The sequence below is a fragment of the Mobula hypostoma genome, chromosome 6, assembly GCF_963921235.1.
Source record: "Mobula hypostoma chromosome 6, sMobHyp1.1, whole genome shotgun sequence".
In the NCBI taxonomy this organism is placed as follows: domain Eukaryota; kingdom Metazoa; phylum Chordata; class Chondrichthyes; order Myliobatiformes; family Myliobatidae; genus Mobula; species Mobula hypostoma.
Window position 1 is genome coordinate 51,335,346 of NC_086102.1, and position 15,196 is coordinate 51,350,541.

General features: G+C 43.4%; 1 protein-coding gene across 2 annotated transcripts in view; it reads left to right on the top strand.

Annotated features, from left to right (window-relative positions):
* Positions 1-15,196, top strand: part of LOC134347539 (gamma-aminobutyric acid receptor subunit rho-3-like) — a 52,597-nt gene that overhangs the window by 29,560 nt on the left and 7,841 nt on the right. For both annotated transcript variants that reach the window (XM_063049882.1, XM_063049883.1), the window contains 2 exons: positions 2,684-2,836; positions 13,634-13,830. In XM_063049882.1, the coding sequence (XP_062905952.1) occupies positions 2,684-2,836; positions 13,634-13,830 (350 nt within the window). The remainder of the gene's footprint in view (positions 1-2,683; positions 2,837-13,633; positions 13,831-15,196) is intronic.

The following is a 15,196-nucleotide window of genomic DNA, read 5'->3' on the forward strand; positions in this document are numbered from 1 at the left end:
CTTTGTTAATCTCTTTAAAGCCTGATATATTTCCCTTTCTAAACACGCAGTATGTTATTGCCTTTAGACTGGCTTCATTATTTACCTTATCTACCACTCCTAAGAACTGTGATATTTATCACATATCTTTATTTATGCCTTTTGCATCATCTGTATACTTTGATAAATGGTAACCGATCACATAAAATTTTCTTCATGGTTTTTCCTACAATAGATTTTAGACAAAACAATTGACAGATTCTTAACGCAAACACAAGGAATTCTGCAGATGCTGGAAATTCAAGCAACACACGTCAAAGTTGCTGGTGAACGCAGCAGGCCAGGCAGCATCTCTAGGAAGAGGTATAGTCGACGTTTTGGGCCGAGACCCTTCGTCAGGACTAACTGAAAGAAGAGCTAGTAAGAGATTTGAAAGTGGGAGGGAGAGGGGGAGATCCAAAATGATAGGAGAAAACAGGAGGGGGAGGGTTGGAGCCAAGAGCTGGACAGTTGATTGGCAAAAGGGATATGAGAGGATCATGGGACAAGGGGCCCAGAGAGAAAGAAGGGGGGGGGGTTCCTCTCTACCACCACTCTGCTCCGTCTAGCGGAATTAGTCCTTATTCTTAATAATTTCTCCTTTGGCTCCTCCCAATTCCTCCAAACTAAAGATGTAGCTATGGGCACCCGTATGGGTCCTAGCTATGCCTGCCTTTTTGTTGGCTTTGTGGAACAATCTATGTTCCAAACCTATTCTGGTATCTGTCCCCGACTTTTCCTTCGCTACATCGACAACTGCATTGGCGCTGCTTCCTGCACGCATGCTGAGCTCGTTGACTTCATTAACTTTGCCTCCAACTTTCACCCTGCCCTCAAGTTTACCTGGTCCGTTTCCGACACCTCCCTCCCCTTTCTAGATCTTTTTGTCTCTATTTCTGAGACAGCTTATCTACTGATGTCTACTATAAGCCTACTGACTCTCACAGCCATCTGGACTATTCCTCTTCTCACCCTGTCTCTTGCAAAAATGCCATCCCCTTCTCGCAATTCTTCCGTCTCAGCCGCATCTGCTCTCAGGATGAGGCTTTTCATTCTAGGACGAGGGAGATGTCCTCCTTTTTTAAAGAAAGGGGCTTCGCTTCCTCCACCATCAACTCTGCTCTCAAATGGATCTCCCCCACTTCACGCACATCTGCTCTCACTCCATCCTCCCGCCACCCCACTAGGAATAGAGTTCCCCTTGTCCTCACCTACCACCCCACCAGCCTCTGGGTCCAACATATTATTCTCCGTAACTTCTGCCACCTCCAACAGGATCCCACCAATAAGTACATCTTTCCACCCGCCCCCCTGCTTTCCACAGGGATCGCTCCCCACGCGACTCCCTTGTCCATTCGTCCCCCCCATCCCTCCCCACCGATCTCCCTCCTGGCACTTATCCTTGTAAGCGGAACAAGTGCTACACATGCCCTTACACTTCCTCCCTTACCACCATTCAGGGCCCCAGACAGTCCTTCCAGGTGAGGCGACACTTCACCTGTGCGTCGGCTGGGGTGATATACTGTGTCTGGTGCTCCTGATGTGGCCTTCTATATATTGGCAAGACCCGACGCAGATTGGGAGATCATTTCACTGAACACCTACGCTCTGTCCGCCAGAGAAAGCAGGATCTCCCAGTGGCCACTCATTTTAATTCCGCGTCCCATTCCCATTCTGATATGGCTATCCACGGCCTCCTCTACTGTAAAGATGAAGCCACACTCAGGTTGGAGGAACAACACCTTATATTCCATCTGGGTAGCCTCCAACCTGATGGCATGAACATTGACTTCTCAAACTTCCGCTAATGCCCCACCTCCCCCTCGTACCCCATCCGTTATTTATTTATATACACACATTCTTTTTCTCCCTCTGTCCCTCTCACTATACCCCTTGCCCATCCTCTGGGTTTTTTTACCCCCTCCCCCTTTTCTTTCTCCCTGGGCCTCCTGTCCCATGATCTTCTCATATCCCTTTTGCCAATCAACTGTCCAGCTCTTGGCTCCATTCCTCCCCCTCCTGTCTTCTCCTATCATTTTGGATCTCCCCCTCCCCCTCCCACTTTCAAATCTCTTACTAGCTCTTCTTTCAGTTAGTCCTGATGAAGGGTCTCGGCCCGAAACGTCAACTGTACCTCTTCCTAGAGATGCTGCCTGGCCTGCTGCATTCACCAGCAACTTTGATGTGCGTTGACAGATTCTTGAATGTGTTTGTCACTCCTGTTTTGACTTGGCTTTAAAAATTAATTGATAGAAGTTCAAATGGTATTATGAATAAAGTTAGTAATACCTCATCATTCTTGTTGTAATTACAACAGAACTCGAAATATTCTGTAAACCTATATTTTAAAAAATGACTGGCAAATACATAAGTGATTACAGGAGAAGTCATTGACTTATTTTAATTTTATTGTATACTTTTGCTGTTTGAAACAAATAAAATCAAATAAAATTATATTGATTCAGATTTATTGATTTATTTAATAAAACTGAAACAATGTTTATCACCTTTTACAAAAGTGTTTCTAGTAATTGTGCAGTATTAGTTTCTTGTAAGCAATCAAACCTTTAAACTTACTTAAAAAAATTACTTCAGGAATATTATACAGGAATGTATATGAGAGGAAAACTTTACCATAATTTATTTGTAATGTTTTTTTCCTCAGGTTGGTACAACAGATTGTTTATTACTTTCATCCTAAGGAGGCACATTTTCTTTTTTCTTTTACAAACCTACTTTCCAACCATGCTAATGGTCATGCTATCTTGGGTTTCCTTCTGGATTGACAGAAGAGCAGTCCCAGCTCGTGTTTCATTAGGTAATTTATTTTGTTTGCTTTATTTTTCTTATCTTTATCAAGATGAAGAATATCAATGTGGTCAATGTCAGCATGGAGATTAGACAAAAAAGTGAAGAATTTATCTCAAATAATTACAAGGAGCCTTCCCACAATACTGGCTGTGATTTTCCCATTTATCCCATCAAGCATATTTTAAATTTTAATGCCAGTGGGTTCTAAATTATAACCAATTGTGTGATGGATGCAAACATTCATTAGAAATAGCACTGAGACTGATCTCTGCAGTCAAACTGATTTCAAGTAATTGGACTTCACTTCTTATCCTGTTTCCTGATTCTTATTGCATAAATGAAAATCTGAAAATTCATTGGAGACGAGGATGGGAGAGGGATTTTGCGACAAGGAGAGCATCTTAGAAATGATACAGATGTTTGGGATTAAGTAAGATCAGAAAGTTGAATGCATGACTCAATGATTGTATGAGAGAAATGGGTTTCAATTTGTAGGACACTGGCAACTGTACAGGAGAGATAAGAAGCCCTTCTGTTGGAATGGGCCTTATTTGGGTTGAGCTGGGGTCAGTGTTGAATTGAAAACAAAATAATGGAAGAGATGTGGGGGAGTTATTGAGATAGCACTTTTAGAAAGTTAAAGTGAAAGGGCAAAGCAGTAGTCCAAAGCAGAAAAAGAGTTTGATAACTAGAATCGTTGAGGAAGGGACTGTATTAACAAGCAACAGAGTACGTCTCCAATCAAGAAAACTGGTAAAAAGGCAGAATTGAAAATTCCTCAAATAAAGACGTGAGACTAGAAAATGAACTTTGCTTTGCTGAACATCTACGCTCTGTCCGCCAGAGAAAGCAGGATCTCCCAGTGGCCACACATTTTAATTCCACATCCCATTCCCATTCTGACATGTCTATCCACGGCCTCCTCTACTGTAAAGATGAAGCCACACTCAGGTTGGAGGAACAACACCTTATATTCCGTATGGGTAGCCTCCAACCTGATGGCATGAACATTGACTTCTCTAACTTCCGCTAGGCCCCACCTCCCCCTCGTACCCCATCTGTTACTCTTTTTAATGCACACATTCTTTCTCTCACTCTCCTTTTTCTCCCTCTGTCCCTCTGAATATACCTCTTGCCCATCCTCTGGGTCACCCCCCCCCCGTCTTTCTTCCCGGACCTCCTGTCCCATGATCCTCTCGTATCCCCTTCTGCCTATCACCTGTCCAGCTCTCGGCTCCATCCCTCCCCCTCCTGTCTTCTCCTATCATTTTGCATCTCCCCCTCCCCCTCCAGCTTTCAAATCCCTTACTCACTCTTCCTTCAGTTAGTCCTGACGAAGGGTCTCGGCCTGAAACGTCGACTGCGCTTCTTCCTATAGGTGCTGCCTGGCCTGCTGCGTTCACCAGCAACTTTGATGTATGTTGCTTGAATTTCCAGCATCTGCAGAATTCCTGTTGTTTGCGTTTAAATTCACTACTGCGAAGCCTCTTCCGGTGATGCCTACACCGAAGAAGTTTAGATCCTCTCTTCGACGGGAGTTCAGTGAAACCATCTCTCACTGCTCCCCATCTGTGATTTCTTCGGCTCTTCAACTTTTCGACCAGACTTTGACTCAAACTCGCTATCACTGCCATGTATCCTTTCTTGGAACGTGCCTCCGTCGCCAACTTACTCCAGTTGGCTTTAGGATTCGTTTCCAAGCCTCTCAATTTGGACCTTCTGAGGATCCCAGGTACTCACATTTTATTGACTCTGCCTCTCGCCGCTTCTCCCGTCAAGCTCTGAAGGCGACGCTCTCCGCCATGAGGAGGTACTTGGTGTCCCTATCCCAGACCCTTCCACACCTTCGGGACACTTTCTTCGCCGTCTGTAATGGTCCTACCCGCTATTTCATCCTCCGTCGGATCCACGCCTGCAATCGCCGTTTCTTTGACTTTGTCATGTTAGGCAAAGATCGCAAGATCTTACATCCACAGACTCCAGAGCCTGCCGGCCCCGACGCTAGCAGGCATGAACTTTCGGTTGCGGCCCCTGCCGTTGGTCTCGGCGGCTCCAACACCTCAGGACATATTCAAAACCCGGACTCCAGCAACGACCATGGAGACATTCAAAGCGATCGCGCAACCACCAACTGCGACTCCAGCCTTGAACTCCAGGCCGGGTCTTTATGTGCTGCTGTTGTGACTCCCGTCTCCCCTTCCCCCACCACCACTCCGCAGCCCCGTCTTCCTCAGATCCCACCGTCAGCTCCTGGGCCCTCAGAGGCTCCATCTTCCTCTCACCCCAACCCTCCCCTCTCCATTGACACCCCCAGCCTCCCCCCTCCCCCCTCTGATCCCAGCTCTCATCCGTGCCGGGTCTTTACCATCCCCTCCGACCTTCAACTGTCGGAGGCAGAGCGCTCTGTTCTCAGTAAGGGCCTCACGTTTGTCCCCCTTCGCCCACACCTCAGCGAGTTCCGTGTTCGCCATGATGCGGAACTTTTCTTCCGCCGTCTCCGTCTCCGAGCCTACTTCTTCGGCAAGGACTCTTCCACCCCCACCGATGACCCCTTCTCCCGTCTTCATCCCTCCTCTTCTTCATGGACACCCCGCTCTGGTCTTCTGCCTGCTCTGGATCTCTTTATTGCCAACTGCCGACGGGACGTCAACCGTCTCGACTTCACCGCACCTTGTCCCCATTCCAACCTCACTCCTTCGGAACGCTCTGCTCTCCACTCCCTCCGCACTAATCCTAACATTATTATTAAACCCGCTGATAAGGGGGGTGCTGTTGTAGTCTGGCGTACTGACCTCTACCTTGCCGAGGCACAGCGACAACTCGCGGATACCTCCTCTTATTTACCCCTCGATCGTGACCCCACTAAGGAGCACCAGGCCATTGTCTCCCACACTATCAACGACTTTATCCGCTCAGGGGATCTCCCATCCACTGCTACCAACCTTATAGTTCCCACACCCCGCACTTCCCGTTTCTACCTCCTACCCAAGATCCACAAACCTGTCTGTCCTGGCCGACCTATTGTCTCAGCTTGCTCCTGCCCCACCGAACTCGTTTCTGCATACCTCGACACTGTTTTATCACCCCTTGTTCAATCCCTTCCGACCTATGTTCGTGACACTTCTCACGCTCTTAAACTTTTCAATGATTTTAAGTTCCCTGGCCCCCACCGCTTTATTTTCACCTTGGATGTCCAGTCCCTATATACTTCCATCCCCCATCAGGAAGATCTCAAAGCTCTACGCTTCTTTTTGGATTCCAGACCTAATCAGTTCCCCTCTACCACCACTCTGCTCCGTCTAGCAGAATTAGTCCTTACTCTTAATAATTTCTCCTTTTGCTCCTCCCATTTCCTCCAAACTAAAGGTGTAGCTATGGGCACCCGTGTGGGTCCTAGCTATGCCTGCCTTTTTGTTGGCTTTGTGGAACAATCTATGTTCCGTGCCTATTCTGGTATCTGTCCCCCACTTTTCCTTCGCTACATCGACGACTGCATTGGCACTGCTTCCTGCACGCATGCAGAACTCGTTGACTTTATTCACTTTGCCTCCAACTTTCACCCTGCCCTCAAGTTTACCTGGTCCATTTCTGACACCTCCCTCCCCTTTCTAGATCTTTCTGTCTCTGTCTCTGGAGACAGCTTATCCACTGATGTCTACTATAAGCCTACTGACTCTCACAACTATCTGGACTATTCCTCTTCTCACCCTGTCTCTTGCAAAAACGCCATCCCCTTCTCGCAATTCCTCCGTCTCCGCCGCATCTGCTCTCAGGATGAGGCTTTTCATTCTAGGACGAGGGAGATGTCTTCATTTTTTAAAGAAAGGGGCTTCCCTTCCTCCACTATCAACTCTGCTCTTAAACGCATCTCCCCCATTTCACGTACATCTGCTCTCACTCCATCCTCCCACCACCCCACTAGAAATAGGGTTCCCCTGGTCCTCACCTACCACCCCACCAGCCTCCGGGTCCAACATATTATTCTCCGTAACTTCCGCCACCTCCAACGGGATCCCACCACTAAGCATATCTTTCCCTCCCCCCCTCTCTCTGCATTCCGCAGGGATCGCTCCCTACACAACTCCCTTGTCCATTCGTTCCCCCCATCCCTCCCCAGTGATCTCCCTCCTGGCACTTATCCGTGTAAGCGGAACAAGTGCTACACATGCCCTTACACTTCCTCCCTTACCACCATTCAGGGCCCCAAACAGTCCTTCCAGGTGAGGCATCACTTCACCTGTGAGTCGACTGGGGTGATATACTGCGTCCGGTGCTCCCGATGTGGCCTTTTATATATTGGTGAGACCCGACGCAGACTGGGAGACCGCTTTGCTGAACATCTACGCTCTGTCCGCCAGAGAAAGCAGGATCTCCCAGTGGCCACACATTTTAATTCCACATCCCATTCCCATTCTGACATGTCTATCCACGGCCTCCTCTACTGTAAAGATGAAGCCACACTCAGGTTGGAGGAACAACACCTTATATTCCGTATGGGTAGCCTCCAACCCGATGGCATGAACATTGACTTCTCTAACTTCCGCTAGGCCCCACCTCCCCCTCGTACCCCATCTGTTACTCTTTTTAATGCACACATTCTTTCTCTCACTCTCCTTTTTCTCCCTCTGTCCCTCTGAATATACCTCTTGCCCATCCTCTGGGTCACCCCCCCCCCCGTCTTTCTTCCCGGACCTCCTGTCCCATGATCCTCTCGTATCCCCTTTTGCTTATCACCTGTCCAGCTCTCGGCTCTATCCCTCCCCCTCCTGTCTTCTCCTATCATTTTGCATCTCCCCCTCCCCCTCCAGCTTTCAAATCCCTTACTCACTCTTCCTTCAGTTAGTCCTGACGAAGGGTCTCGGCCTGAAACGTCGACTGCGCTTCTTCCTATAGATGCTGCCTGGCCTGCTGCGTTCACCAGCAACTTTGATGTATGTTGCTAGAAAATGAAAATCTAGGTTTCATATATAGGGGAGCCAACGTGGCTAGCTTAGATCCGGTATTGTTTAATCAGTAAGGGTTTTTTTGGGGGGGAAACAAATCCTTTAGGGGGCAATGAACATAATGACAGAGATTTATTTAAAAATTGAAACTGATTTAAGTTTCAGTTCAGGCTGAAACTAAGGTATGGCAGAAAACAAGCAACATTTTTGAAAGAATTAATATAAAGCTTAAACCTATCCAAAAGGGAAGGTAATCTGGTAAGAAACACATAAACAGACTCTAAGAATTTCTATAGATAAGTATAACATAACGTAAGTGAATGTGGGTTCATCACAGATTGAAATTACATGGGAGGTATATTGGGAATAAGGAAATGGTAGAGAGGTTAAATAAATATTTTGTATCTATATTGAGATAACTCCTTTAAACTTCCAGATAGACTGGCAAGGTACAGATGGAGAGTAAATGAAGAGCATTTAAATAAAAGAAAACATTTGAGAAATTAATGTGACTAAAGAGCAATTGACTTCCAGTTCCTGAGGATCTGAAGGAGGTGGCTGTGACAATAGCAGATGCACTGCCTGTCATCTTCCAAAATCCACAAAAATTCTGGAATAGTTCACGTAGATTAAAAAGTAGCATATGTAACTCCACTATTTAAAGGGAGAAAGGGAAGGAAGGTGTAAGAAGATGATAAAAATATTAGTATCTGTTATTAGGGAAGTGACTATAAGAAACTTAGAAAATAATAATAGGAATGGGCAGAGCTAATATGTAATCATGAAGAATATCTGCATCTTCTCTATTTCCCGTACATCTGTGCTCACCCCATCTTCCCACCACTATAATAGTGATAGATTCCACCTTGTCCTTACCTCCCACCTCATCAGCCTCCACATCCAACACATTATCCTCTGCAACTTCCGCCATCTCCAAATGAACCCTACCACTAAACATATCTTTACTTCTCCACCCCCAACTCCACTTTCCACAGAGATCACTCCCTCTGCATTTCTCTTGTCTATTCGTCCCTCACCACTGATCTCCCTCCAGGTACTTATCCCTGCAAACGGCCTAAGTGTTACACCTGCCCATACACTTCCTCACTCACCTCTATTCAGGGCACCAAACAGTCCTTCCAAGTGAGGCAACACTTCACCTGCAAATTTGCTGGGGTCGTCTATTGTGTGCGATGTTCCCATTGTGGCCTCCTCTGTATTGGTGAGATTTGTCATAAACTGGGGGACTGCTTCAAGCACCTCTGCTCCATCTGTCTCAAGAAGGACTTCCTGGTGGCCAAACATTTTAATTCCTATTCCAGTTACGGTTGTGACATGTCCCCTTGTCGATCCATGGCCTCCTCTTGTGCCAAGAAGAGGCCACCTTCAGAGTGGAGGAGCAATACCTTATATTCCATCTGGATACCTTCCAACCTGATGGCATGAATGTTGATTTCTCACTCTGGTGAACAAACTCCACTCACCTGCACTAGATGGTGTACACCCCAGGGTTCTGAAAGAGGCAGCTGAAGAGATTGTGGAGGCATTAGTACTGATCCTTCAAGAATAACTAAATTCAAAAAACTGAGGCACAAGGGTACTTGGGAGTCCTTGCGCAGGATTCTCTAAAGGTTAGTTTGCAGGTTAAGTCTGTGGTGAGGAAGGCAAATGCAATGTCAGCATGCATTTCAAGAGGATTAGAATATAAAAGCAAGGATGTAATGTTGAGACTTTATAAGGCAAGGATGAGGCCTCAGTTGGACTATTGTGAGCATTTTTGGGCCCCTTAACTTGGAAAGGATGTGCTGGAACTGGAGAGGGTTCAAAAGAGGTTCACAAAAATGATTCCAGGATTGAATGGCTTGTCATATGAAGAGCATTTGATGGCTCTGGGCCTGTATTGACCAGAATTCAGAAGAATGAGTGGAGACCTCATTGAAACCTATTGAATGGTGGAAGGCTTTGATAGAGTGGATGTGGGGAAGATGTTTACTGTGATGGGAAACTCTAAGATCAGAGGACACAGCCTCAGAATAGAGGGGTAGCCTTTTTAGAATGGAGATAAGGAGGAACTTGTTTAGCCAGAGAGTGATGAAGATGTGGAATTCTTTGCCATAGGCAGCTGTGGAGGCGAAGTCTTTATGTACGTATATTTAAGACAGAGGTTGATAGATACTTGATTGGCCAGGGCATGAAGGGGTACTGGGAGAAGACAGGAGATTGGGGCTGAGAGAAAAATTGGATCAGCCATGATAAAGTGATGGAGCAGACTCGAAGGGCCAAATGGCCTAATTCTGCTCCTATATCTTATGGCCTTATGGCTAGAAACATCAACTGTTTACTCTTTTCCATTGAAGCTGCCTAGCCTGCAGAGTTCCTCCAGCATTTTCATGTATTGAAGAAGTAACCATGTTTAACAATAATGATTAGTTTTTGTGATTGTCCTAGGAATAATAGGTAAGGTTGAGCCAGTTGGTACGGTGTGATATACATGGACTTTAGGAAGGCCATTAATAAGGTGCCATACAAGAGATTTTTATCAAAATTCGAGGGCATGTTATTTGGGTCATACACCAACATGGATTGAAAGAGGGTTAATGGATAGAAAACAGAGAGAGGAATAAACAGGTATTTTCTGGGGTTGGGATGTTGTGAGATGCCTCAGTGTTCGGTGCTGAGGCCTCAGATGTTAACCATCTATACTAATGATTTGCATGAAGAGATCAAGTATAACATTTCCAAGTTCACCTATGAGACAAAGGTAGGTGGTAGTGTGGGTGGTGAGGAATTGCTGACAGACTTTGGGAGGATAAACATGTTGAAAGAATGGGTAAGAACATGGCTTGCATTTCATAATGTTCTTAAGCATTAAATGTTTGGGTTGAAGATTGGTAGAGAATCAGAAAAGTATGTATTACTGAATAAGAGAAGAATGAAGCTGCTCTCATTTAGCAAATATACTTGGACAAACTAATAGTCGAAACATAAAGGTCCTGAAATAAAATTCAGCTTAAAACCCCTTTTGTTATGTATAGTTTGAGAATGAATGAAATTAAAGTTAAACTCCAGATTCGTATTCAATGAGAAGTCTGACGTTTGACCTGAAGTTTCATAAAACTTTACTATAAACGAGTGTGAAGGTGTTCCAATGCTAGTCTGCTAGAAACATAGAAAACCTACAGCACAATACAGGCCCTTTGGCCCACAAAGCTGTGCCGAACATGTCCTTACCTTAGAACTACCTAGGCTTACCCATATCCCTCTAATTTTCTAAGATTCATATATCCATCCAGGAGTCTCTTAAAAGACCCTATCGTTTCCACCTCCACCACCGCTGCCGGCAGCCCATTCCACCCACTCACCACTCTCTGCGTAAAAAACTTAGCCCTGACATCTCCTCTGTACCTACTTCCAAGCACCTTAAAACTATGCCCTCTCGTGCTAGCCATTTCAGCTCTGGGGAAAAGCCTCTGACTATCCACATGATCAATGTCTCTCTAGGTCCTGAACCTTTCCTTCCTCTTTAAAAGTACTGCTGAGTATTGTTTTAAAGGAATATAGTATTTTCTGCTACTACCTTTCATTAAGATTACTATATAACATTATTACTATATGTGTCTCCAGCTCTAAAGAAATTATTATCCCAAAATATATTTATAATATATCACTAAATTAGAAAAGGGATTGTGTTGTATTTTTATGAAAAAATTTGCTTATGATTGAATGATACCAGTGTTACAAAAATGTTTTGATTATATTTGTGCTGTTATTGCAACCTATTCCCTGAAATTATCATGCATACTTTACTACTTGGCTCTGTCCCAAGACATAGATCAAGTTAAGAAAGTTCAATACACTTTGCCAGAAATTTGCTTCTGCGTATATACAGTGCACCTGTATATTTAAATGTCTCATGTCCAAAGTTCAAAGTACATTTATTAACAAAGTATGTTTATGTTTACAGTATACAACCTTGAGATTCACCTTCTTGCAGACAGCCACAAAACGAAAAAAACATAGAACCCTTTTAAAGAAAACCCCACACAACAAGATCATCGGGTGTATGAATGAAAAGAACTAATCATGCAAACAGCAAAAGTCAAACAGACATCACACAAAACATTCAACATCAAACCATAGACTCCCCAAAATTGAGTCCACAGCTACGAGCCACCAGGGTGAGTAAAGGCAGTCCAGAAGCCGATGGCAATGGCCACAGCCACCAAGTCAGTCAGATCAGTGCTGTGTCAATGGCTTCATACAACAACCACAGATCCAGTTCTGCGCTGAAGCACCACAATCAAATCACGCAAATAGTAAAGCAAGTTCAGTGCAGAGGACATTAAACATCAAACCACAGCCGAAACTGAGTTCATAGCCAAGAGTAACGAGGCACCAAGGTGATCGAACCTTGCTGTGTGGGACCCAAGACTCCTGCATCTTCCGCCAGCAGCAGTGAGAGGGAGACCAATCAAATGCAGGCAGATGGCACTGAACACCCATTCATTTACTGCTCTCCTCCTCGCCGATTTTAATCTTGGTTGCTGCTTTAATCGGTACCCAGTAATGCAGCTGACCACAGGTTCATAGTCCACCATTAGGAATTGACTATTAGAAAGTGACTCAGCGTATACCCCCAGTGATGGCCATAGCTGCACTCCACACTAAATCACCCAGGAGACCACAGAAGCATCTGATCGTTCAGTCAGCCCATAAATACATTCTTAAGAGGGAAATTAAAGGCTGTAATCAATCAAAGTTCAAAAGAAGAAGATGAAGTATATTTTTAAAAAGAAGAAGAAATATCTGAACTCAGCTGAAACTGAATATTTCAGGACTGTTTTCATTGACTTTGTGGTTTGATGTTTGTTATTCTGTCTTTTGCTGTTTGCATGATTTGTTTTTATTTGTCTGTTTGGGGTTTGATGTTTTTCTTTGAACAGGTTCTGTGTTTTTCTTTGTTTCATGGCTGTCTGTAGGAAGACATATCTCAGGGTTATACACCACTTACGTACTTTGATAATAAATATACTTTGAGTATCCAGCAGTTTGGTAAGCTGTCTGCGAGATGTTGCCATTGGTCACTGGATATTCACTAGATACTCTGATTTCTAGAGCTGATGGGCTGTTAGTGTTTTTCTTTTAGCTGAGATCATCACCCTATTTAATCAAGGTGCTGTCAAACTCAATGACACATGATTTTTCAGACTTTGACATTTCCAACTGCCCCATACACCATCTGAAATGGTTTTCCTAATTGCAAACTCCTGTATTGAATAACAATGGAAAAACAGTGGCAAAGGTAAAAGATCTTTAAAATAAGTTATCAAAATTAAGTAAAAGTGTGCATATTCCACTCTCTACTTTGTACGCATTGCAGGAAATTTAGACATAACTTTGCAATAAAGAACATTGTTGCAGAAACCAATAAATGTCATGCTGTAAGTGGCATTGGGGAAATTCCATGCATTTGCACCCAAACTAAATTACATTATTATTTATATTAGTACGTTAGCCAGAACTGTCTACAATTTTAATTGATTCAATAAATTTTTGAAAGAGCTGTTTAAAATTACTATACTCTGTGTGAATCCCATAAACAGGCTTAGATTTTTATGTGTATATTCTGGCTGATCACACAAGATTCAACACCATCTTGATTGTAGCAGTGTCTTAACTGGCACTATCATAAATTGTTTGATCAAAAAGGGGCAAAATCCAAAAAGAACTGGAGATTCAGGCAATTGGTGGATTCTTCACACACTCCCTTCTCCTGATTCAACCCAGGGTTTAGACGCAAGTTCTTTTAATCAATATCGGCTTTGTACCATTAATAATTTTTGTATCTTCTTCATTGAAAGGAATTACAATTATTCTGACAATGTCGACAATTATAACTGGAGTGAATGCTTCGATGCCTCGAGTGTCCTACGTTAAAGCTGTGGATGTCTATCTCTGGGTCAGCTTTCTCTTTGTTTTCCTTTCGATAATTGAATATGCAGCTGTAAATTATATAACCACTGTTGAAGAAAGGATGAAAATGAAACAGAGAGAGAAGGTAAGATATTTGACCTTAATCTGAAGATAGTGTATGCAACATGGATGGGGAAAGTACTTTAAATATAAATTTCATAAATTATATATAGATATACAATCCAATATATGCATCCCATTGTGGTGATTTTCACAAAGTGCAACAGGATTATATTCCCAGTGGCAATACATTTGGAACAAACTGCAAAAAGCAAATGAAGTTCTGCAGAATCTATTTTACTATATTTACCATTCGAAACAATTCTATAAATTCCATCTGACATAGCCTCAGTTCATTAATTTCTATTTAAATAGGAAACATCAGTACGAATTGTCTTACACATAGGTGACTTTTTAAAAAATCATGCAAATGAAACAAATACATGATTTTTTTTCTTCTTCAACAAATATATGTCTGGCTTAGTATTTGCTACAGTCAGAAATACACATTGCTGTTAATGAATATATCATTTAAAGTCACCACCAAGTATAGAATTTTATAAGATTGCAAAATTAATCTGCTAAAGTTAACCAGCAGCACGGGAGAACAGGAAAGAAAATTAGTAAGAAAGGGGCCATAAAATGATTTTGAGTTAAACAAAGTTAGTGTGAAGAAAATAAGAAGAAACAATGTAGATTTCTGGAGTCAGGATAAACAAGTTGGAACCTGGAATTGGGGGAAAAGAGAGATGACACCTTTCATTTTGTGAGCTGGAGAGGGAGATGGCTAAACAAGTAGCAATGGGAGGGGTAAAGAGTTTGAGGTTGAAATTGTATTTTATGATTCAGTCTGTTTTGTGGCAACGCTGATAGAAGAGGAAAGTGAATCTAAAGCAGATTGGTCATGAGGAGGATATGAGCTCTGAATCTGGCTAAAATCTACCCATGGGGTGGAATCATAACTCACTTAAAAAAGCAATTTTGATTTTTAAAGGTCAACTATCACTGCAACAAGATCTCTCTTCAGGAGTTCCTTCATGCATTATCCTGGGCCCAGTCATTGATAGCTGCTTCAAAAAACTTCTTAAGGACAGAACAGAAAATGTTCGCAGGGGATTTTATGATGTTCAATACTTTTTTATTTCCATTACTGAATTGACCACATTCAACCTCTCAGGGCTATAATTAACATGAAACTTAACTAGATCAACTGCATAAATTGCTTAGCTAAAATGGCAGGGTATCCTGGGGAGAGTAGTTTACATCACTCAGAAGTTGAGAGTGTGATAAAATACTCTCCACTTGTCTGAATGAATGCAGTTTGACCACGAGTAGTAGCTAATTAAGCTGCTACTTCACAGCACCAGTAACCCAAAATTCAAGTCTGACCTTGGGTACAGACCTTATTGTAGTGTGGATGAAATCACTGGAGAGACAGAGTTACTGGTAGA